The sequence below is a fragment of the Apostichopus japonicus genome, chromosome 11 (assembly GCF_037975245.1).
Source record: "Apostichopus japonicus isolate 1M-3 chromosome 11, ASM3797524v1, whole genome shotgun sequence".
Lineage (NCBI taxonomy): Eukaryota > Metazoa > Echinodermata > Holothuroidea > Aspidochirotida > Stichopodidae > Apostichopus > Apostichopus japonicus.
Genome location: NC_092571.1, coordinates 20,379,093 through 20,402,391, shown reverse-complemented (window position 1 = coordinate 20,402,391; position 23,299 = coordinate 20,379,093). Strand labels below are relative to the sequence as shown.

Here is a 23,299-nt window from a genome sequence, read left to right as displayed (position 1 = left end):
GATTTTGGGTAAACTCTCTCGACACTATTCACTATTCAACGTGTCCGATCGGTAAACTAAAAATTCCACCACAAAATCAGTTCGTCGTTGTCGGCCTAGGCTTGGCTAGTCAAGTTTTCACCCTAATCACAGTTGGAAGACTTAGGGGATGCATGTTTTTGGACATGTTGAATGCGTCGTACATGGTAAAGAGTGCTGTTTCAACTACTGTTCGTCTTCAAAATGAAATGAAATCGTTGATAAATAGCTATTCTAAGCAAAAAAACAAGAACGAAAACATGAGTTTTTGAGAAAATAGCCAGAAACTGACAACTAAGGACATTCACCAGCTGATTCAAAGTAAACTACGAAGCTTAAAGAGGGTGGTTGTTGTGTGAGAATTTGATTCTTCTTTTTCAATTTTTGTACCGTGTTGGCTTTTTTCTTTGTTTTGTTTTTTCTTCACTCTCACCCCCCTCCCCCCCTCCCCCTTTCAACTTGCCAATCAAATTGTGAATTGTTGCAAGAAATGTTATTAAACAACACTGTTTAAACTTTCCACAGATTTCAGATGTTTTAAACAAGAAGATCATAGCAAAGCTCAAACTGTAGGTCAGGGTTTTGTACAGTAGTCATGGAAATACCCTTTTTATTGGTATAAAAAGGAAGAAAAAATGATGTTGACAGAAGCTTTCTTGGTTCTCCTGCTGTGTTGCATCTGGGTTAAAGGCAACAATTATCCAGTCCCCACCAGCAGCAGCAGCAGCTGACATGATGACAGCCCCTATACCGGCATCTGACATTTCTCGTCAAGAATACAAAACCATCCATAATTTGTCAACCCATCAAAAAAGATAACTTGATCTGTTATTTCCGTTCCCTCACATCACACTACAATTTTGTGGTGTACTGATGGCAAAAACATGCACAAAATACAAGAGCTGTTTCCTGAAAAGAGGGGGGGGGGGGAGGGGAGGGCGAAGTGCTGCAAAGACTGGTGACCGATTATACCATGCCATTGCCAACGATAAGTGCGTTTGCAGCTACCTGTATTGATAATAAAGGATGAAGGGGTCAAATGCCTTAAGCCAGGTCACAACTAATAACTTTAACAATGTATGCCAAAGGACTTGTGTACTTTCACGCTTATTAACCATTCCTTAACTAAACAGAGCTTTGCAACATTACAAAATCATTGCTGGGTGTTATTTTTTATCTGGTAATGTTGCCACAACATGTTCAACAAGTTGTCGTGGCAACGATTCCGAGTAAGGAAGAGGCAATTAGTCCTGCTAAAACCATCATCTTTCTTCCTCTTTTTTTTTCTGTTGTTATTATAAAACTTACTGGTTTATATATTTACGAGTGACGAGCTTACCTGTCTCCTCACAACCTATGCACCTCATTCTACCGTGTCTGTTTGGAAGAGAAGGTCTCATGAGAAGGAAGGGCAACGACCAGAGGAGCCGGTCGCTGAGGGTGCACAGTGTTAAAAGATTACCAGGGCATACTAGACACGGTAGAATGAGGTGCATAGGTTATGAGGAGACAGGTAAGCGAGGAACGAAGTAAATGTGTTATTTCAACAAGAAACTGTGTTAAATTATTTTGTAATTTTAACCTGTGAGGCATTTCAAAAATCAAAACTTTGAAATGTCTGTCAAGTCTGTTGTTACAGTACAGTTTCTTTGTTAGACAAAAAGAAAAGAAAAGGTCTATGAATGAATTAAAACATTATTGGCATGGAAGGTATGAAGTGGTTCATGTAAACAAATCCAACAGGTGATATTTGTTTATGCTAATATCCTGGCAATGCGACCACTTTACAGGTCCTCAGTATTGCCCAAAATATGCTAGAAAGTCACGTAATGGGAACCCATGCTCAAATTTGTGTAAGCATTTTACTGCCGCTATAAACGTAATATTACCCATTCTGAGACACATATTTTAAAATATCTATTTATAGTAATCCCAGATGGCTGAGAATAGTTTGGGAGGTCCAGAGCGCTTCCAGGAAAATACTCAGAAAACTTTTAATAACTGTTAGTGTGCTAATTGGTAACATTTGGTTCCAATAACCATGACTTTGAGCACAACGCATCACAATAGTGCAGCTGCGTATAGCCAGGACATGCAAAAGCTTCAAATTTTTAAGAAACTCCACCTAACTTGCTGACAAAATGCCCTACAAGAGTTGAAGGTAACTAGTTCCATCTATTTGCTAGAACCTATCTTCTGAAAAAGTATTAAAAGTTACAAAGCAAATGAACAGACTTCCTAGACAAGGGTTGACCCTCAGACTGAAAGAAAACATCCAAATGTAAGGTCAGTTTGTCTGCCCAATGGCTGACCCTGTTGAACTGAATAATAACAAAGAAGGCAGCTCAAAATTTTATACCAGCAATCAAGAGGATGAGAATCTTTTGAATTATCAATGCATGTGGAAGGCAGCATTAGTGTTGAAAAGAGGGACAGGCAGCACAGGAGTTTGACAACATTTAATTTTACCAATATTTCACATCCATTTCAATCCTCAACATGATATATGATACAACCTTTGCATTTTCCAGTAGCCTATAAGTACCACTTCTACAGAAAGGTGACAGACTTATGTATAATTATACACTAGTCAGCTTTCGCACAACCGGTACCTGTACAAACTCCATGTTGAGAGGGGGCACAAACCTAACAAAATTTTACATCTTTTGCTTGACTTCCTCCAGGCCATGCTGATAACAGGTAGAACTATGTAAAACCATGATGAATCATGCAAAGAGAAAATTCCAGGTGTTTTATTTCAGAAAGGTAGGTTGGGATGGAAGAGGCAGTGGGCAGAAATACGAAAGTGGGTCAGTGGGAGCGCTGTGCTTAAGTGTAAGCGACATTGACATGGAGAACTGCACTAATTGGGGGGTAGGGGAGAGGTGTGGGTGAGAAAGATAAAACATAGTAAGTAGTAGTAGCAAAAGGTAGAATCCTTGGCAAAATTTAACCTTACACGAGACTGATGATTTCAAGTAGTCTAAGGTAGCTATGTATATGCACACCAAATCTACCCTAGCCTATTAACTGTTAACATTCTTGCACTGCGTACCTCCCCTCAATGACCCAATCTAAGGTCAACCTCTTCCTTCTGAATCTAATAGCCAATGGCATAAGACGCACACTTCCACTTGAATTTTCAATCTTTCGATCTTTCAACTTCACCCTTGGTGTTTTGCTTTTGGTTTTGAACAGTATTTGATATAATCATGGTATTAATGACATGACATCACCTGATATCATGTACAACTCTATTTTACAAACAGATAGGAAATCATTCTTTAATAGGTTCCTGAATTACCTGTCATACAATTTAATTAAGACACATTAAAAAAAAACTACCTTTCAACATGTACCACTGTACAAGCATTTAGTACAGCTGGTGTCCAAATTTCTAACTTCACAAATACTTATCGTTAAAAAAATTCAGTCTCTGCCTCAATATTAATTATGGAGTGCAATTTCCATTGTTTTCCCTCTCCAAAGTATGGTAAATATTCCAATACTGTCCACTTTTAATGATTAATATTCTTTCATTTACAAGTAGCATTGTACCAATCTATCACACCCCCAACCCCCCCCCCCCCTTTACCTTGCACAGGAATGTCATTACAAATTTATATACTTTGTTTAGGGAGGAACTACCCATTCAGAAGGAGAGAAGAAAAGAGAAAGAAACTAAAACAAAAGGACAATAAACAGAACATTTACAATGTTCAAAATAATTCAGCATAATTAATTAATTAATTAAACTAATGAGTTCAAGAATTCCACCATTTAAAGGTTTTGTTAGAGAGACCAGTCATCCTCAAGAAAGGCAGCAGGCAGACAGACTCTTAAAGGCACCAGTTAATATTTAAAGACCAGACATCTCTCTGTCTAGACCTTTTCAAAACCACAAAAATGTCGACTGTGAAGGGAGGGATATTATCTTCCCAAGTACTCATCATCCTTAAAGGTCAAATACATACTTTGAGGCCATTCCACCTCCACAAACTAGTTCTGCTTTTCTTTTTCTTTTTTCCTTTTCTTCTTTTATCTCTTTAGAGGGTTTTAAAAAGTTGGTCAAGGTGAACTGGTGAAGTCTGCCAATGCATGAAAACAGTCCAGACTGAGGCTAGATTAGCAGATGATAGATAATACAGAGATACTGTGGTAGTACAGCTGCCTACGCAGCAGACCTACAAACCTTGTCAAGTGATTCCCTCTTGACACAAGGTCTTTCCCCTGATGGACAGTTGGATAAAGCTGGTACACAAGGACAACTGTTTGTCTATGTCACGTTCTTTTTTTAATTGAAGTGACGATGATATATTATATATAGTATTGTCCCAGAGTAACAACACAGTGTATGCTGATTAGTACAGGCTCAGGTGTGTACAAAATTGATTGAAATTCACTACAATCATATGTTTTTAAATTATGAAATTGTTACCACTATCATCATTTCCTTGTCAAAATCCCAGTTGTCTTTTTAGAGTGTTACTTTATCCATTTGCCTTGTACCATATTGTTCCTCCCTCTAGCCCTTCCCCCCCCCCCCCCCTTCAAGACGATAACAACAGATAAATAGCAAAGCTAATGAGCTCCATTTGCAAACTAACTTTAGACACACAGGAGAAAATCTGTAAAAAAAATATTTTATAAATATCAGATCCTAACTTTTAAATTGGTAGGATGTATTAAAGATCACACAAAGGACAACCATGCAATGCCCTAAACTAGTGCAGTTCAAAAGTTTACAAGATTGTTAACCAAAAACATTACAGTTCGTAAAACAGTGCATTGTAAATCTTTTGTTTTATCAACAATATGTCCAATAATTACAGACCTTGAAATTGAGCCCATCCTGAACATATTACCCCTCTCCAGTGTAAAACTGTACCTCATAAGACCCCTGTAGTTCATTTATAAACAGATCTGTCATTCCAAAATGGCCCTAGCCTGAACTCATGAACTTCAAGTCAACCCTGTCACAGAGTTCTTAGAAAAGAGCATAACAAGCCATAATACCCCATAGATTATAGACCAGACCCAATGACTGGTTTTCATTACACTTTGCACTGTGTGGGAGGGTAGTATAAACACATTAAAAGATTGGCATTTGTGGGTTGTTCCAATTGAAAACCAGGGGTATTAAACAAGAATTCCTCAATTTGATTTATAATAAGTTCATCTTGCTAGACCAAAATACATGGCATCAAACCATAAATGTACAGAAAGAGATAAAATGGGGTAAAAATGTGGCACTTTAACCCTTCTGCTAAATGTCAAAAGGACAACCAAGTGGGAACTCTCCATGCAAAGGGAAGGAAGGTTCTTACTAGACCCATTGTTAAATGAAACAAAACCTAGCTAATAATGCTATCAGGTGCCATGACAATCTACTCAAATACATGTGCATAACGGCATGCAATAGCTACAGTATTTTGTTATCTAAGTAACTTGTGGAAGGGCGGGCACAAGGCAATTGTTACACAACACTGTACATTGCCTCCAAAATGCTTCCAGGACTAAAATGCTTCTTTTTTCCCCCCACACATAAACACAGCTTGTTATATCACCACTACCACCTGAGAGTCTGGGTTGTTGTTTGTCCTTACACATATATTCAGAGGCAAGACGTCTTACAAATTATCAATGGCTAAGCTCAATTACAGATTACACCCTGCTTAAAATCATGACTGGAAAACCTTGCTTCTATATAACTAATTATATAACTTAATATACTGTAACTTATATATATGACTATATTGCCATGGGATTTGGGTATCAGAGCATCACAAACAAATCTTCACAACTGAAAAGGGTTGTTCCAAAGCAAACAGTTATTTATTAACATGTGACCATCATTGTTCGACTTCCTGCACAGCCGTCTACACACTAATGCTTCACCGAGTTACGATGATATTTTTGTCACGATAGCAGACTAAAAAAGAAGTCCTTCGAAAATTTGTGGCTTTCAATTCCCTTTATTTATGATTTCCCAAAATGCTTATCTGCACACCTGGATAATGCCACTAAGTAACAACACCTTCCTTCCTTCCTCAGGAATCATGAACATACTAAAACTACCTTTTTGAAATGTCATTTATTTTTTATTTTTTTGGTGGCCATCTAACATTTTATTTTTGGTTATTGGTCAAAGACCTACTTTTCTCAATAACATCAGGAAGACAGAATTCGGAAAAGGATGTTATTCCAAGGGCAGCTAGGAACAATTACAGGATGTTGCACACGACCTCACACTCTTGGAAACGGATCTACTCGGGTACCGTGATTCATTCGTAGATTGGAAAAACAACACTGACACCCATTGGATAAATTAAAAGCACTGCTCAGCAACTTCATGCATGCAAACGCGCATACGAAAACAAGCTGCTGCAGTAACGCTCTGCAAGTTTGTCTACATGTAGAAACATATAGTGGCTGTTGCTGCACTACCACTCTGCAAGTTTGTCTACATGTACAAACATACAGTGGCTGCTGGTGCAGTACCACTCTGCAAGTTTGTCTACATGTACAAACCTATAGTGGCTGTTGCTGCAGTACCACTCTGCAAGTTTGTCTACAAGTACAAACATACAGTGGCTGTTGCTGCAGTACAGAATTAACAGATTGATCTGTTAATTCTTCTCTGGAAACAAACATTTTTCTAATTGATAAAAAATATCAAAGCAACAAACTAATCTACTTAATCCTCTATTATTTCCAGATGATTTGAACTGAATCACTCTCTCACAATATTCCCCCCAGAGTTCCACTTCAATTTGATTTAATCAATTCCCTATCCAAACAGTGTTTTGAAGCAGTCATTGCTTTTATAATTAGTACTTATAGATAGGCAGGATACTTTTAAATTTTTTTTTTTTTTTTTTGAATGACCATTGTTAAACTATTCTATCTATTTCTCACTTTACCAGCAACTGTCTGCAAGCACTACACAGCACAACACCAGACAGTCATTGATCACTGTGGACAAGTACACAACAGAAGACCTTTACTCAGAAATTCTGTGCTTGTTATGTAATATGACATAAGACCTTGGCATCCAGTCAACTTTTCTAATGGTAAAGCTTCAATATAAGGTGAATTGAGTTGCTAAACATCGTGGACTCATCATACCAGGAATAAACCGTTGAAATCAACAGAAATCTATGAAATCCTGATATTTTGCCAACGTACAGAATACAGTTTTGTTTAAGAATTCCTTTGTTTATAGAGATGCGATTTTGATTCAATCGAAAAAACTTTCCATGAATTGTTATAGAATTTATATATTTTGTATGAACTGAACAACATTTTGTATACCTTGTTTAAAATATGGTATTTTATTACTCCTTTTATAAATATTTTTATATTTATACTAGAATAAATACATTAAATTGAAATTGAAGGAAACATTTATGTTAATTAGTACTTCCCACACAGCTTTCTTTCCAAAACATTGACATGAACTAAAAGATTATGTAAGTAAACTACCATCTCAGCTTGAAAACAAATCACAAATATTTTGCAGTTGTCAAAGAATAACACAAATTTGACCTAATGCAATCCTTTAGAAGATTGTAGTTTGAAAAAACACATGGATACAGCTTCTAGCATATACTATACAGTATGCACACTGTTGTGCAAATCTGTTAGGCAAAGAAAACCATGTGATGATTCATAAAGCAGTGACCAGAAATGACCCTTAAGAAAATCCAGGCGAAATATGCTAGCAGATCATTGCTAAAGGTGAATTGCAAAGTCATTAACACATTACAATAAAGTTCACCCCAGGTCGACTCTCTGATATCGTTTAGAAAAGGCTAGGGGTTTTTTGAAATGACATATTTAAATAATAAAGTTATTTGCAACATCATTAACACATTACAATAAAGTTCACCCCAGGTTGACTCCCTGACATCGTTTAGTAAAGCTAAGGTTTTTTGAAATGACGTATTGTAAATAATAAAGTGAATTGCAACCTCATTAACACATTACAATAAAGTTCAACCCAGGTTCACATTCTGATATCCTTTAGTGACGCTAAGGTTGAAATGATGTATTTGAAAATAAATAAAGGAGTCTGTTAATGAGTAACGTATGATCTGAGGGCTGGCCAAAGACCACTTGACAATACACGTTTTTATCTATATGATTTCTATATATGTTCAAAGTTCTAAAAACAAACACACACTCATTCTTTGTTTGTTCCCAAGTTTGTTTTCATTTAATGTCATTCATCTAAAAAGAATAGGTGAACTCTTAAACTTTGGATATATGCATGGGAACTACGTCAAAAATGGCATAAAGCCAAATAGCTAACACTAAAGTTAACATGACTCTTTATTATCTTTTTATTTGATGCGGGTAAAATGTTACAGGTTCAATTTGAATGTCATACAGACATTAAGTAGTTAAAGATACGAACCTGTATCATCTAGAACGAACAATGAAACGAGGATACAAGTTGTAACATATCTACTGTATACTGCACTGTATGTAGTACTCAACAGGCATAGTATTTATTAAACAGGCCAGCTTGTTTCGCACATGATGAAAACACACTTGGGGTAATCCTAGTTGGAGCAGTTTTCTGTACATACATATTGCCTCCTACCTCTCCTCTTCCCCCTGTTGGTTTCTTTCTTCTCTCCATCCCTTGTCTACTAATCTTCTTACATCTATCTCTTTTGTGTTCATCGTGCTCATTAACCATTCTGTATTCTGTGCATGTATTTGTCCTTTCTGTTACTGTTACTTGTCATTCAGCCTCTAAAGAAGCTCCTGCTAGGATTGAAATGTCAGGCCAACTTTTACACACACATATTACATGGTAGGTAACATATCCCAAAATGCACATGCTACACATTCATGAACACAACATATTGTACATAAAAGTATGTCAGTTAGTAACATCATGAGCGACCAAAAGATAACTAACACTTGGAAAAAAAGCTGTTTTTGAAAGCAAAAATTGAAACTCTTAGCCAAGACATATTACATCTGCAGATGAACTACATAGGCCTATAATAGTGTTTCTAACTATCTTGCAATTAGAACTCATGACTATGGCAGGTCAAGGGTGTTTTGTGAGAGGTGCACAATGTTGTATACATGAACAGTACAGTACAACAGACTGGTTTTAACAGTATATATCCTAAACCCCAAATATCCAACCTTTCAACTCTAGTATATCTTAGATGTGATAAAAGGATCAAAAACTGCTTAATTTGGTCAAAGGGATGAAACAAGTTGACAGCAAGGATTAACAGACTAGCCATCATGTGGTAAGTAATGAATGGACTCAAAAAGTCTGTAAACCACAAGCTTCTTCATCAAATTGAGAGATGAAAGTCATAAGTGGAATAATTCTTGTCATTCTTGTCTGGCAGGAAAAGATTATCTCACTCTTCCTGTCTCTAGAATACTTGTACACACCTAAAGGCTCTCGTTTTCAGACCTGAGTGATCAATTAATGTCAAGGTTTTAACCTTGCGCCACGGACTCTTAATCCTCAAACCTTGGCGCCGCCGCAGAGAAAGTTTACCGGCCAGGTCAGGCTATCTCCTACATTAAGCAACAGCCACTCGAACCAAGTACAAGTTTCATGTAGCACAAAGCTCGGACTTAATAATGTGCCCTAAGGCTTGCAGTGTGTCTTTACACAGCTTTGTCGTCAGGAAACCTTTAACTTCAATCATGAGAAAGTAAAAGTCTTCAGTCGGGGAAACGTTGTCAATTCTCTACAATTCTCTACAGTTACACAAGTGTATAAAATGGTTAAAACAGTTGTCTACATTTCAATTTTAAAATGAAATAGTTTGATAATTCTTTTTTTTTGGGGGGGGGGGGGGAGGGAGGGTGCTTTGAACCAGATTCACTATATAATTAGAATAGTATACCTCTAAAAATACTTCCATATAAATCTTACCAGAAAGATGCAGCTCACTGATGATGGTTTTACCACCCTGGTAAATCATAAATAAACAGTAGGCTAGGCTGGTTTACTGTACATAAGTGTTAGTGTAGTAGGCTACCTGTCACATGGAAGCACACTAACAGACATGTGCATTAGGTTCACAAGTTTACCAACCCCCTACCCCCTACCAAGTAGTAATATTAAATATAAAATGACCATTAATCCCTTTTTTCTTCCACTCGATGAAGTTTAAAAAGTGAATAGAATTTTTTTAAATACGTCTCTTATGATTTGAACATCATTATTTTAAATGAAAACTAAAGTAGTAGAGAAAATGACCTTCAATGCTGAGGGATTTTGTCATGACCTAGGATTGAGTATTCCACCCACCATCAATAAAGTAAAAACCTGCTTGGAAGAACTGTTGTTGTTGCCTTAAGAGAGAAATAGACATGAAAGCTATATAGTAAAATGTATGTATAAATGCTGTTGAAATGTAAACCAGCTGATACCAAAGGTCTGGGAAACCAAACTCCCAATACACTATATGTACATGCAGTCATGACAAACATGCAAGACTATTACCATGAAAGAAGAAGGGGGGGGGGGGGGGAATCATGGCAACAGTCTGCCAACTGTCATGAAATACGAAACTGGATCAGTTTGCCCTACAAAATTAGGTCTGTCTGAAGAGGTATCCAGCTGAAAAACAACCTTGACCTTTCCTTATGAACTCTGACATATCATTACAAAGATAAATACTGCGTAAACCCAGGGGACTGAGAAAATCAGGGACAATGCTCACACATGCCAAACCCTAGCTAGTTGCAACCGGTTTCTTCATGGCAGGTGTGTACCAGTGTTATCACATGTTTATTCTATATATAGCTGTTGCTTGGATCATTGGATGGATAGGATTATGTATATATATTAAACTGAAGGGCTGTAGCAATGTAAATAATAAGTAATAGTACTAACAAGTTATAATAACTCTGTAGCTGTGAATGCATGAGTTAATGCATTGTGAATGCAGTGTTATTAATGTATTAGGAGAGGTTTATGTACACTGTGTATTTCAAAGAATTCAGGGACACACTCCTGTCCCCCTCCATTGGCAAACACAATGAACAATATATGTTGTTTTTCTTCACAGTATTGGTTTACAGGTTGGTTGGTGATATAACATATACTAGAATAAAACACACAGTACTACATTCTGTTTACACTTTAGCAGAGTTATGTTCAGTTGGCATGCCTTTGCATAGAACAGTTACCCGCCCGATCAGAGTTTTGCAAAAGAAAATAAAGAGGGCCAACAAGGGTCAAAACTTATGACCTTTATTCCCAGGGTTGTAATGTTTTGATGGTATCAAATTACATTATATACAAACAAGTCCTATAGTAACAAAGGCTATTTTTAGAGCTGTCCTTGACATTAACTTAAACATTACCAGAAGACCCAAGGAATAGACCTGTATGCGTGTGATATTTCTGTATGTGTGATATTTATTTGATTTCAAAGACATTTCCATCAACCATAATGCAAAACTGCAGCTATATATAATGGGGTGTCTTATGGAATCCATTTGTACAAAACTGTGATGAACTTCAGATGTTAAAGGAATAACAACAGCTTTAGAATTAAAGAAGCAGAACCAAAAAAAAACAACAAAAACAGAGAAGCACCTTGGTCCAACTCTCTCCTATATATTGATTGTGCTGTTATTTAGATCAGTTTGAAATGTTATCAACTTTAATTATTTGGGCTAAGATCATTTTTGTGCAATTTCTGACATCATGCCTGGACAACACACCTTAACTTTCTGTACAGTTTTTCAGTATATTTTACGGCTGCAATTAGGACTTCCTCCATTTAATTGAAATTTTACTGGTTTTTGTCGATAAAACCATTCACATATCAGCGAGTTGTTCTTTACTACCAACATGAACAGTACAATGATGGCAAATAGCGTTCTGTGACACAGAAAGGAAGGTTTTAAAGGAACAACAAACACAATTTTGGATATGGTCCTTGTTGCCTGCAAATGAACTTTGACCTCCACAAACTTCAACAGATCAGAATTTAAGCTACAGTATGCAAAGTGATGGTTGGTTCAATCCAACATGCTTCATTTCACGTGCTCTGTACATTGCATATCTTTATTTTATGATAGAATTTGTTATCCTCTCAAGTTTAACATCCCACACAACCCCACCCAAGTATGAAATGAATGCAAATTTTCACCCAAGATTCTTCTAAGATTATGTTCAGCTTATTACATGTGTCAAAAAGAAACTTAGTTTCCTAAAACCCTTCTTTACACACAACTGGAGATAAATCACAAATGTGAACTTGTTGTTGTGTCAATGCCTTCCCCCAATACCGCCTCAGGACAACACTACACTAGTAGGAAAGTGGTACGCATAAGACTAGCATCCAAGTCTACTCTTTGAACTACTTTGCCACTGCCCCCAGGGGGTGAAAAATGATGTTTTAGTCATTATTTAGGGAAAACCAGTTACCCATAGCGACAAATGCACTCCATCAACTGAGAAATGCAAATCTCTGAAGAGGTTGGCTGGGAATACACAGGCAGTGTAATATTTTACAGAAATAGTATATAATGTAAAATAGTATTATTCAAGGACTTCTGCTTTTGAAAGATATACATATATATTGAGACTTTTTTAGGAAAGTTGAGTCACAATAATTATGATACATAATTGCAAATTTTTAAAAAATCTTTTTAAAGGTAAATGCAATACAAAGAAATCTGGAAAAACCAATTAGGTTGTGTTGACAGATGCACTGAGACAACTAAAGGAAGAAATTGTTTTCAGGGAAAATCTCTGGTTTATTTTATTTTATAACTAGTAAATTTCCATACTAATTAATATTCAAATGCCACAAACGGTACCTTTTGAAAAGCTTAGAAAGTTCATTTTTTGGAAAGTTTCAGCATGTCAGATTTTATTTCGACTTTGGCATGATTAATGTAGTAAAAAACATGTTTGAATTATTGTCCACCCACAGTGTGTTCAGATTTAAATGAGGTTGCTGGACTCACTCTCTAATTAAATGTTTAACTTGCAACTACTAGCAAACTGGGTGGGGTGGGGGAAGGTGGGGTTGAACTTGCTACTAGCAAACTGGGTGGGGGAGGGGAAGGTGGGTTGGATTAAGTCTACTAATATATTAAGTGCTAGAGAAGAATATAGTAACCTGAGTGATATTTGTTGAAGTTGAACCTGCTTGAATATGTCAACCAATTTAAAGAAATCTATACCGTAAGGCATCGTATTTATTCTGATCAATAAATGCAAAATTTCTGGTATTCTTGCCAAGAAAAGCAAAAAAAAAAAGAAAATCGCGACTTGATTGGTTCCTTATTTTGAAAACCACCTACAAGTCATATATAGCTTAAAGGTTGGTCTGTCACCACCAATGCTGGGTAGCCACCACTACCCGTTAAACCGAACTAGGTTAACCTGGGAATAGAAAAAAGATTCACTGCCCTCACAAATGAGTCTGACTGGGCGTACCCGGAAGGACCTTGCTCGTAAAACCAGCCAGAGTTTTTATAGCAAACAAAGAGAAAGTTTCGCAGCGATGATCAGAACACCCACCATCAGGTCAAATCGCCGTGGGGTCACATGTTGACCATGACGATGGTTGGTCCGGTCGGGTCTTTTCTTGTTAAGGTGTGCCAAAAGCGGTCTATGAAACTTTCTTAATCACGAAAGGTGTCACAATATACTTGGTTCTGTAAGTGACAGGTCCATTTCTTAAGGATGGCAGGCAATCCTGATAAAAGTCCTACTTACATCAAGAGCGAACCGGTCATGAAAGAAGATGGCCAGTGACCCCTTCCATGCTCGCGGGGTAATGTCCAAATAGATTGACCAAATAACTTATCACCTGACCAAACCTGAGGATTAAAACAGGTCTGTGACCTCAAAGACCAGAACAGGTAAAGGTCGTTGGTCTTTTGTTTTATCATCATCATTGTGAGGTCACAGAGGATCTTGTCATCAGCCTCAGGGCCACAGGAACCACTGCCACTTCAGCCATCAGCAGCTGGGTGAGATAGCTACAGATTTATCAAATCGAATATTTCGAGAAAAAATTTCATGATGACCGACTTTGGGACGAGTTCATTGTCTCAAATTTGCAATTCACATTGCAGAACAACTCAAATAATTGATTCACATTATTCCTCATCTAAGGTTAGGATATCTCTGTCTCTAATTGAGCAGAAACATTTTAATTTATTGGGAGACATCAAAGAATTAATGACTAACAATTTTATATTTTTAAGCCTGAATGATTTGCTTGAATGACTGCATATTGACTATTAAAACAGCTCTGTTAAACCACATAATTTGAAGATCCTGTCTTGGAATATTGCTGCATACTTTTATATTACCTAATTTTTTTTATCACTTTCCATAAATTTAGAAGTTCTGCATGTCTTGCATTATTTAGGAAGTAAATGAATTTGACACCATATTGACCAAACCAGTCACTGTAACATTCAATCATGCTACAACTGAATTTCCTGCAATTTCAACTGAGAGATCCATGTTAAGTTTGCAAGGTTGAAACCATAACTTCTTATTAAACATACTGGATAATGAACATTAATCTGACATAAACCCTTTCATATCGCAAAAGATTACGGTTTAGAAGGTCTAACTGACTTATTTGCAAACTGTGCTTTTCTATCTGACCGTGAGCCTTCTTTGGCACCTTGTAGCGCTCTCCTGTTTCCCCGAAAAAGTTGATAAACACATTTCCACAATCTTTGACCAACTGCGAGACTGTAGAAAGCCAAAATTATTCCAATCCATTATACCCCGGGAAACAAGTAGTACGTTCAAGCAGATTAAGTCTGCAGCCTATATGCTGTAAAGACGATAAGAAATAGCATTTCGTATATTTATATGTAAATTCAAACCACAAATTTGGAAATTACTCTAGACCCCATTGCATAGTATCTTGTCTTGTGATATCTACTCAGATGCCATAGAAACCATTTCTAGTGGCAAAAAGCCCAGCAATACTGAAGGGCCGAAATGGGAGTCAAAATCACGAAATACCACAGTTGCTTCATTAACTGATATATGGCATCCAGTTTAATCTATGTACGCTGGTCAATAAGATACTGTGCCTCTCTGATGCTGGTGGATGGCTGCTGCTATATGATCCATCACAGCAGTCTTGTTTGTGCAATATATCAAGTTTTGACAGCTTTATTAGGGGTATCTTTCTTCTTCTTTGGGGAGTGTCCATCACTGGCCGGCCATATATATATTAAGCAATGGTCACTTGGTCAGTTCAAACATGTTTGCTAGCTCTCCCTGAAAGTGAACTTGGCAGTGCTGTATGTGGGCAAGATGGTAAGGTATGATTTTCTACAAATGGTACAATTTATGTGACAAAGATATAGAGTCAATACAAGTTTATGGCTCATCAGACAATTCACATTTTATAGACTTGCTAAGAGCTGTTGTAATGAAAAAAACTAAGCAAGAATGAATGAATAAATTATATGGTGTTTTTGTACCTTCTGCCAGTCATATTTCAGAAACGAGTGTCCAGATTCAATACAGAGACATGTTTCTTCAATCAAACACCACAAGGTCTGCACTTTGCCAAAGGGTTTCAAATGTCCAGTAACTACCATCAAATTTTATTGCTATCAGGCTCTTTCCTTCAGACGTGAACTCTTTTCGACCCTATCCGGCAGGAAACTTGCCTAACCAGGGCAACGATAATGCAAGGTAACGAACCAGTACACACCACCAGATGGCGGAATAACATCATATTAAACACATGAATAGAGGTTCTCTAAACCCTTGTTGTGATAACACACTTACAGCGAGGAACCTTTCACCTTACCATCGTCGACTCAGTCTTTTTACTGCAAAAAATTTTCATATTCATAACGGGTGGCGGTTTATGACAAGTTTCTCCCATTTATACCTCAACCAAAACTGCACCGACATAAAAGGATTTGTTGTGTGCATTGGCTACACATGCACGTTATTGTATATTTTCCCAGTGATCAATTTTAAAAGAGCTCTTCAACCGAAGGATTCGTAATGACAAGGGAGTTTCTCTCTCCCTCTCTCTTTTGTTTCTAACGTATGGAGAGTTCTGTATAATTCAAGTTTTTGTGTGTGTGTGTGAACGAGTAGATTTATATGATGTGCAATATTCCAAGACTGTATATGTCAGGTACAGTAATGGACCGTGTGTACAGTACATTAGATATATATCAAAATCGTTGTCTGCTACAAGTGCACTGTATTCATTTGCAATATGTATGCTATACATTACATACTGCATAGTAGGGAGCTACTTTTTTAGTAAAAATAAAATTCTATGAAAAGGATAAGAATCCCTTTGGCTGCTATTTACGAAGGCATACAGCAGTATGTGACTTAAACCTGACTAAAATACTGCAAGTAGTAACAGAAAAGAGAGAAAAAAAATTGACGTTAAAGAAAAATAAAATAACACAGCATTAATTATAAGGGCAACCGGAGATAACCATAGGAGCCATTAACAACTTCATCTACTCGATAGCTCGATATGCATCTGTGATAGAATTATCAAAATATCGATCTTGGAAATTCACACAAAAAGTAAGGCACTAAATATCTTTAAAACTCATTTAACAGTACCCACAGTACAATTTACGATGATTGTTGAGACTTGATGGAAGATGCGATGCAATATATCTTCAAGTATCTATGAGAATATTCTAAAAGCAACAACTATCCTGCTGGCAATATGCATACATGTTCGAGTTTCAATAATTTATGACCAATAACACCGTAGCACTCTGTTCATCGCATTGCATTACTAGTATATATATATATACAGTATATATAAAGAGATGTAGCTATTTTGCCCTCATGCAGCTTTTCGACTGTTCCAAGTTAGCAGCTCGGTGAGTGAGCGAGAGAGAGAGAGATAGCGTGGGCAATACTGAAAAAGCTACCTCCCAAGATACATTGTCAAGCCATCTATTATTAGCATTCTCACAGCCTAGGTTCGCACGCAAATTGCATTCCACCATTTCATTACAGGCTGGGTTGCATGACTGGAGTAATTATGTTGATAACTTTCCTCCTGTCTCTGAGAGAGATGACAGAGAGAAGTTACATTCATCACAGGGCGCCTGACAAGTCCATCTCCTTCTCCAGAGGAGCGTAGAATTTTAGAGAGCAAGAAAGCTGTCTCACTGACGCTTTATTTACAACTTTGTTTACATTTTCAGCTCTGGTTTATGACACCATCTGGGAGATATCTTCCCCACTTGTAAACATACAAACATAGGATGTCTGTTATGAATGGTTGAGAACTAGCAGAATGAACTTAGCCAACCTTGTAGACAAATGTGGAGCAGCATTGATTTCCACAAACTTCTCCAGGGTCTCTAAAAACAAAGCTTGTAGCCACATCTTGATTATTCACAATGTTACTCAAAGATACAAAATCTACCTCGTTAGTCTTAGATAAAAGGTAATAACAAGTCTGGATACGTTATCATACAGAGCAAAGTTTCTAACTACCATCCTGTCCACTTTTTCTGTGAATATCAAAAATATGTGTACAGAAATAAAATTTGGGTAAATTATGTATTCAGTTTTCACGAGGCAGTTCACTGAATGTCCAAGAAATTATAACATCACATCAAATGCAGTTTTTCTGGCGGGTTTAGGGTTTGTTTTTTTGCTGTTATATTTACTTCACGAATGACATCACAGCCTCAAAGGTGAATAAACATACTGTACATTAGCAACCAGTAGAAATCAGGGTGGATTAAACCGTACCGCAAAAGATCCAATTTGGATAATGACAATGGAAACAGGAGACTACCGTATGCCCATGCAATGAGTGAGTGGGTAGCATTCAAACTGATCACTTAATTCTCCTTTCACAACAAATACTGGAGAGTTGGATTGATGCCAATATTTTGAATATGCAACAGTTAACAACCTTGAGTTCATTAGCATTTACTGGAAAAACCACACAAACTGGTTATTTGCCTTGAATTTCATTTACCAAAACAATTATTTTGCAATAAATATACGAATAGAATATTATTTACATGTACTAACCCATCCCAAGCTGTGGATAACTTTTATTTCTGTAATGTACATAAGGCTTAGAGCAACTTTCTGAATGTGGTCTATTTTTTCTAATTTCTTGCAAGAACATTACTTAAAATAAGATTTAATTAGATTCACTTTGACCATACTACTATAAGACACCCTTCCAGAAATTATCATCAGACGAAGATCATTGACCGAGTTATTAAAGAAATTGGATTATAAAGCAACTAAATTAAAGCGTCATTCACTAGGGTCAAATCCTACAGTTTTCTTGGACTTTCCTAGCAAGTATGCAGTTCTCATCTTATAAGTTCACAACAACTCTTTTACTTTTTAGAGAACTCCCCCCCCCCCATTCCCCTCCTCCCCTTTATATCGTGAATTAAACATCTTCAAAGAATCAGTTCTCTTGAGACCAATACTGGTATGATCCGCAAGTTCCTTCACAACTTTACATTTGAAATAATAATTGCTGTATAGTACATATATATATATTGCTGTCGTTAAGAAAACAGTCAACAGAATTTATGAAAGAATGAATAAATGGATGAAGTGGTACTTGACTAATGCACTCCATTTTGACCAAGTTATTATAAAAAAAAATTTTTTTTTAAATCATTAAGCACCTGCAAAGCTACTAATGTACATATCTACTTTACCTTGAAAAGTTAAAAGCCTAATACATTACACACACTTGGTAACCTTACATAGGTAACCAACGAGCCAACAATGTACCGAGTATGCCACGTAACGGCTAATTATTAATGCACAGTGGTCACCCAGTGCTGCCTACTTACAACTTTGAATTGAAGGCATGCATGCAAAAATATTGAGACCCATTTCTGAAAGTTCTCGATATCATTTTCTCTCTACGCGAAAAAGCATGTAATCAATAACGTCCATTCATTTTGTCCTGTATGTACTCTAAGATGCTCAATTTCATCATTGTGAAGTCAGGTATGAAGGCTAAAGTTAGGCACTCAAGTTTATTAACCCCGCTTGCCAGGATTGCATGTACTTTTCAATGGTTCCTGATCGCAAGATGCGTTTCAGTCTCACATTTATCTTGCGTTTTGCTTGCTACCAAGGTATGGGAATGGGGAGGGGGATGGGTGGGTGGGTGGGTAGGGAGGGAGGGAGGTTTTGAGAGTATGTCGGTGGGATTTAGTATTTAGATACATGGTAGATACTAATTAGGTACTCTCAAATCTTCAAAGGCTCTTCAAATTTATGCCATAGACAAATAGGAACGGAAGATGTCTTTGAGAATTCACATCCTGATGGCCAAGATCTTTAAACTTGTCTGTCAAAATTCTTTACTTTTCAAGTTCCATGTATTTGCAAGTGATGGTGTTGACATGAATTACAGAACTACTCTAGTACTGTTAAGTCTGTGAATAGTTGCAGAGCAACAGTGTGTCTTCACAATGTAAAATTAAGAAAACCAAACTGCAATGTTACATGCCCACCACCAACAGTATGCATACTTGCAGCTTTTTCACACCCAGTTTGAAAACACAAACTAACAACTGCTCACTAAGTGTACACTGTCCATTGCATACTAATTCAAAATATGCCTGTAAAGTTACACACACAACACACAGAGGAAAAATTACACTGCTGAACTCCATACGTGCATGCATCAAAGCTTATTACATACATGTACACTGTCCATCGCTTACTATTTCAAAATATGCCTGTAACGTTACACACACACACGCACACACACACAGGGAAAATTATACTGTAGAACGCCATATATGTATGCAGTATGAAAATGTATACTAATTCCACACATGGACAAGAGAGTTTACTAAAATGCTACACAGGAAAACTCATTGGCAAACTTGCTAGTTGGAACTTGGGGGAGACATAAGTTTTTCCTTGTATATGTTCAGTAATATTTAATTTCAAGTGAAAATCAGGGAACACTTCAAGTATTACATCAATTTCAAGATAAAAATTTTCAGTCTGGTGGTATATGACTTTTCAAGTTTATACACTAGACAGTCTACAAGGCATTTGAACAGTGCTCATTGATGGTCAATAGAAGACAACAAACACAATGGCTGCTGGACTGTGATCCTGAGCTTTAGTTAAACTATGTAAACAACAGGGCTGTTACTACACATTCCACTATACAGCTTGTCTGGTACTACCTTACACAAAGGGCATTCAATAAATAACAGACTAGTTTGTTTTGTTGAACAGCAGTACACAATATATTATATTATTTTCTTCAAGTATGTTTTTGCAGAGTGTATGGTACGGAAACTAACATGTCATCGATTCAAAATCTATGCCTTCTATGGCCAGAAAATCATGTGGAGTTCCTTTCAGAACAAGCATTGCGGTGGATTTTGCAATATAATTGGAATGAATAATATATGTAGGATATGAAATTTAGTCAATAAGTTATGAGGGATAAACATATCTTAAGCTGGGTGTTGAAATTTGAGTGCAACAAATTAGATGTTTTGAATTAAAGCAAAGGAAAAGATGGAACACATCTCATGACTTTCTGACATTTCAAACATCTGCTTGTGAGATGGAAGTGTCACCTAGTTACATTACTTGGCCTGAAGTAAACTTGACAAGTTTTTGAGATCAAATGCAAATTTGCTGCATCTATAATGACGTAGACCTGTATGGCAACATGATATTCATAGTAGTAACATGCAAGAACGAGCTTGACAGACTACGTAGAACTTTTGTGACATCTTCAACCATCATTGCCAAGGATTGCTCAAATCCCACACAAAACTTTCATCAAATTTCCCTGGTTAAGCAGACGTAATCATAAGACAATTGTGTAACGGTATGGTAGGGTGGGCAGAGGAACATGGCTATTTGGTGCAGTGTCTTCTTAATGGAAAGTGCTGTTGGTGTGAAGAACTTTTAATACAATATCATAACAATGGCATATAGGACACTGAAATACAGTAAGCCTATAGAAAACCTTAGCCTAGGTCTAAAGATACAAACATGATATATTGAAATATCCAGCAGACATGCAAGTTTTTAAAATCTTTTCACTATCTAGGCTATAAATGACTTTTTCATGGCACTTTCTGAGCAGCCTATTACTATGCCTATAGTGACAGTAGGTTCCAAAAATACTCCAAGATGAGAATTATATTGCCCTTGTGGTACACAGTGCACATTTGTGATAGCCAGTCCGTCCTATACAGATTTCCTTCTCATTAATGTCATATGAATTTGTTAATCTAGCATTAATAAGAGAGATAAGCTAGTACTGAGGGAAATAGGCGGAGGAATGCTTCTCTAAATGTTCCAAGTAAAAGATTATCACACTGACCTGTTTTCTCTTGTTCAGATGGTTGAGGTCATACTTTGCTTTGACTTTATCCAACATTTCCTTCCACTTCTTCTCGTGGACAATCTCTTTCGAAAGGTGTAAGTAGTTCCTCCAGTTACTTGAGTCAAACCCCCAGTGGCAGGTCCTATTCTCCTTATCATGATGGGAGTGCATCACAAATTTTTGTGGCGAAAATACGCTATCACAATCGAAGCAGATAATACAAGCTGCATCAACGTTTGTGTACAGTTCTGGGGACATGAGTCCTTTACACTTTCCGAAGCATTCGTGGTAAACCTTAAAGCTGTTTTCGTGGGAAAATGATGGCTTTTCCATGTCATTTTTCGTGAGCAAACGAATCTTACTCCGCAAGGCATTGCAAAGTCTTTCTGCATCTGTCTTGGTGATGAGTCCACAACTAGGCGCACTGTATGGCAAGATACCCGTTCTCTTGAGGACATCCAATTGTTCAGGGTTACAACGGGAACAATAAATATGTAGTTCATCACACATAGCATTTATCTGCTGTAAGGAAAAATCTCGTAGGACACTGTTCAAAATTTGTGGCAAACACAACCTCTTTTCACCACCTACTGTAAAGCAAGAGATATGCTCACCCTCTAAAATTGTCGTAGACTTCTCGCTTGTGTTACGATCCAACGGTGTGAAGACCGGCATTTGCTGTATCGGAAAGGGTGGACTGAGTGGATAATCGTAGTTGACCATTAATTTTGTTCCTGGTGGAACAACATCTGCTAATTTATCCGATTCTTTCAAGAAAGAAATTCCGTCTGAACCAACCCGTTGGTTTAGCGTTAGGTTTTCTTCTGATGTAGCAGCATTAGCCGCGGCCTTTGCATTCAGTGCTACCCAACGTGCAGAGCTTGGTCCACCCAAACTTGTCATTGCTACAGTCTGGTAGCTTTTCAGCACCTTTTCCAAGTTCGGATTATACGTTTGTGGTACAGGATCATCCATAGTTGTCCAAAGTAAGTGCCCATGTACAATCAAAAACCGATAATCAAAGAAATTTTCACTTAATCGTTCGCGAATCGGTCGTTGTTGTTGTGGTTGCTTGAGTCCTCGTGTGTAATCTGCTTAGTTGCTGACTGCTTCTGAGCTGCAGCACGCATTCAAAACCGTCTGACACATTAGTGTATTATTGTCTAGTCTAGCTAGTGTACGTCGTCTGTTACAGTCTGCGCATGCAAATTGCTCTTCCGTTTCCCTCCCCTGTTAGATCATTATTATTTAAAGGAGTGCAAAGAAACAACTATAACAAAGTAATACGAAAATGGTTAAAACCGTTAGAAATTTGGTATCAGAGTGATGTGGTGTGCTTACAGTTGAAATGTATTTCAGACGCCTAACATGTACTCGTGACTGAAAAGTGTTCAATCACAAATCATACGCCAATAAATGCCATAACTAACACTTTTTAGGTGGTACAATTATGGGAGTCAGGGGTTGGGGAGAGGGGGGGGGGGGTGCGGTGGGACTTCATAGAGACTTTAAGTAATTTTTTTCACGTGGATTGAAGTAAATTTTGATACTGAGCAGCACTACAATCCAATATCAATGTAGTTTCATAACTTGACTAGTTAAATTCAATTAAAAAATACAGTAAATTGAAAATACTTCTCGAAATAATAACTGAAAAGCTGCTGTTTGTACATGATATACAATGTCAATCAATCAAAATAATTACGGTACTATCTAGCCAACATTTTTCACGTCTAAATAAAAAAGGTATAATTGACTGCAGTGACATTCATTTTTTTGTATAAAATAAAGTTAGTCTGGTCTATATTGTAATCATACAATGTCAAGAGATACTTTCTCCGGTTAGGTTTGATAAATTGCCCACAGTTGGTGATCGCCGCAAAAATATATATAATATCTGTAGTTTATCATTGTGTGAATGC

The 23,299-nt window shown here is 37.1% G+C and overlaps 1 protein-coding gene and 1 long non-coding RNA gene across 2 annotated transcripts in view; one reads left to right on the top strand and one right to left on the bottom strand.

Moving 5' to 3' along the window:
- The window catches only part of LOC139976484 (ski oncogene-like), a 41,853-nt gene extending 19,330 nt beyond the window's left edge, over positions 1-22,523 (bottom strand). The window contains exon 1 of the mRNA XM_071985270.1: positions 21,375-22,523. Coding sequence (XP_071841371.1) covers positions 21,375-22,352 — 978 coding nt within the window. The 5' untranslated portion in view covers positions 22,353-22,523. The remainder of the gene's footprint in view (positions 1-21,374) is intronic.
- The window catches only part of LOC139975625 (uncharacterized), a 233,551-nt gene that overhangs the window by 144,089 nt on the left and 66,163 nt on the right, over positions 1-23,299 (top strand). The window lies entirely within an intron of this gene.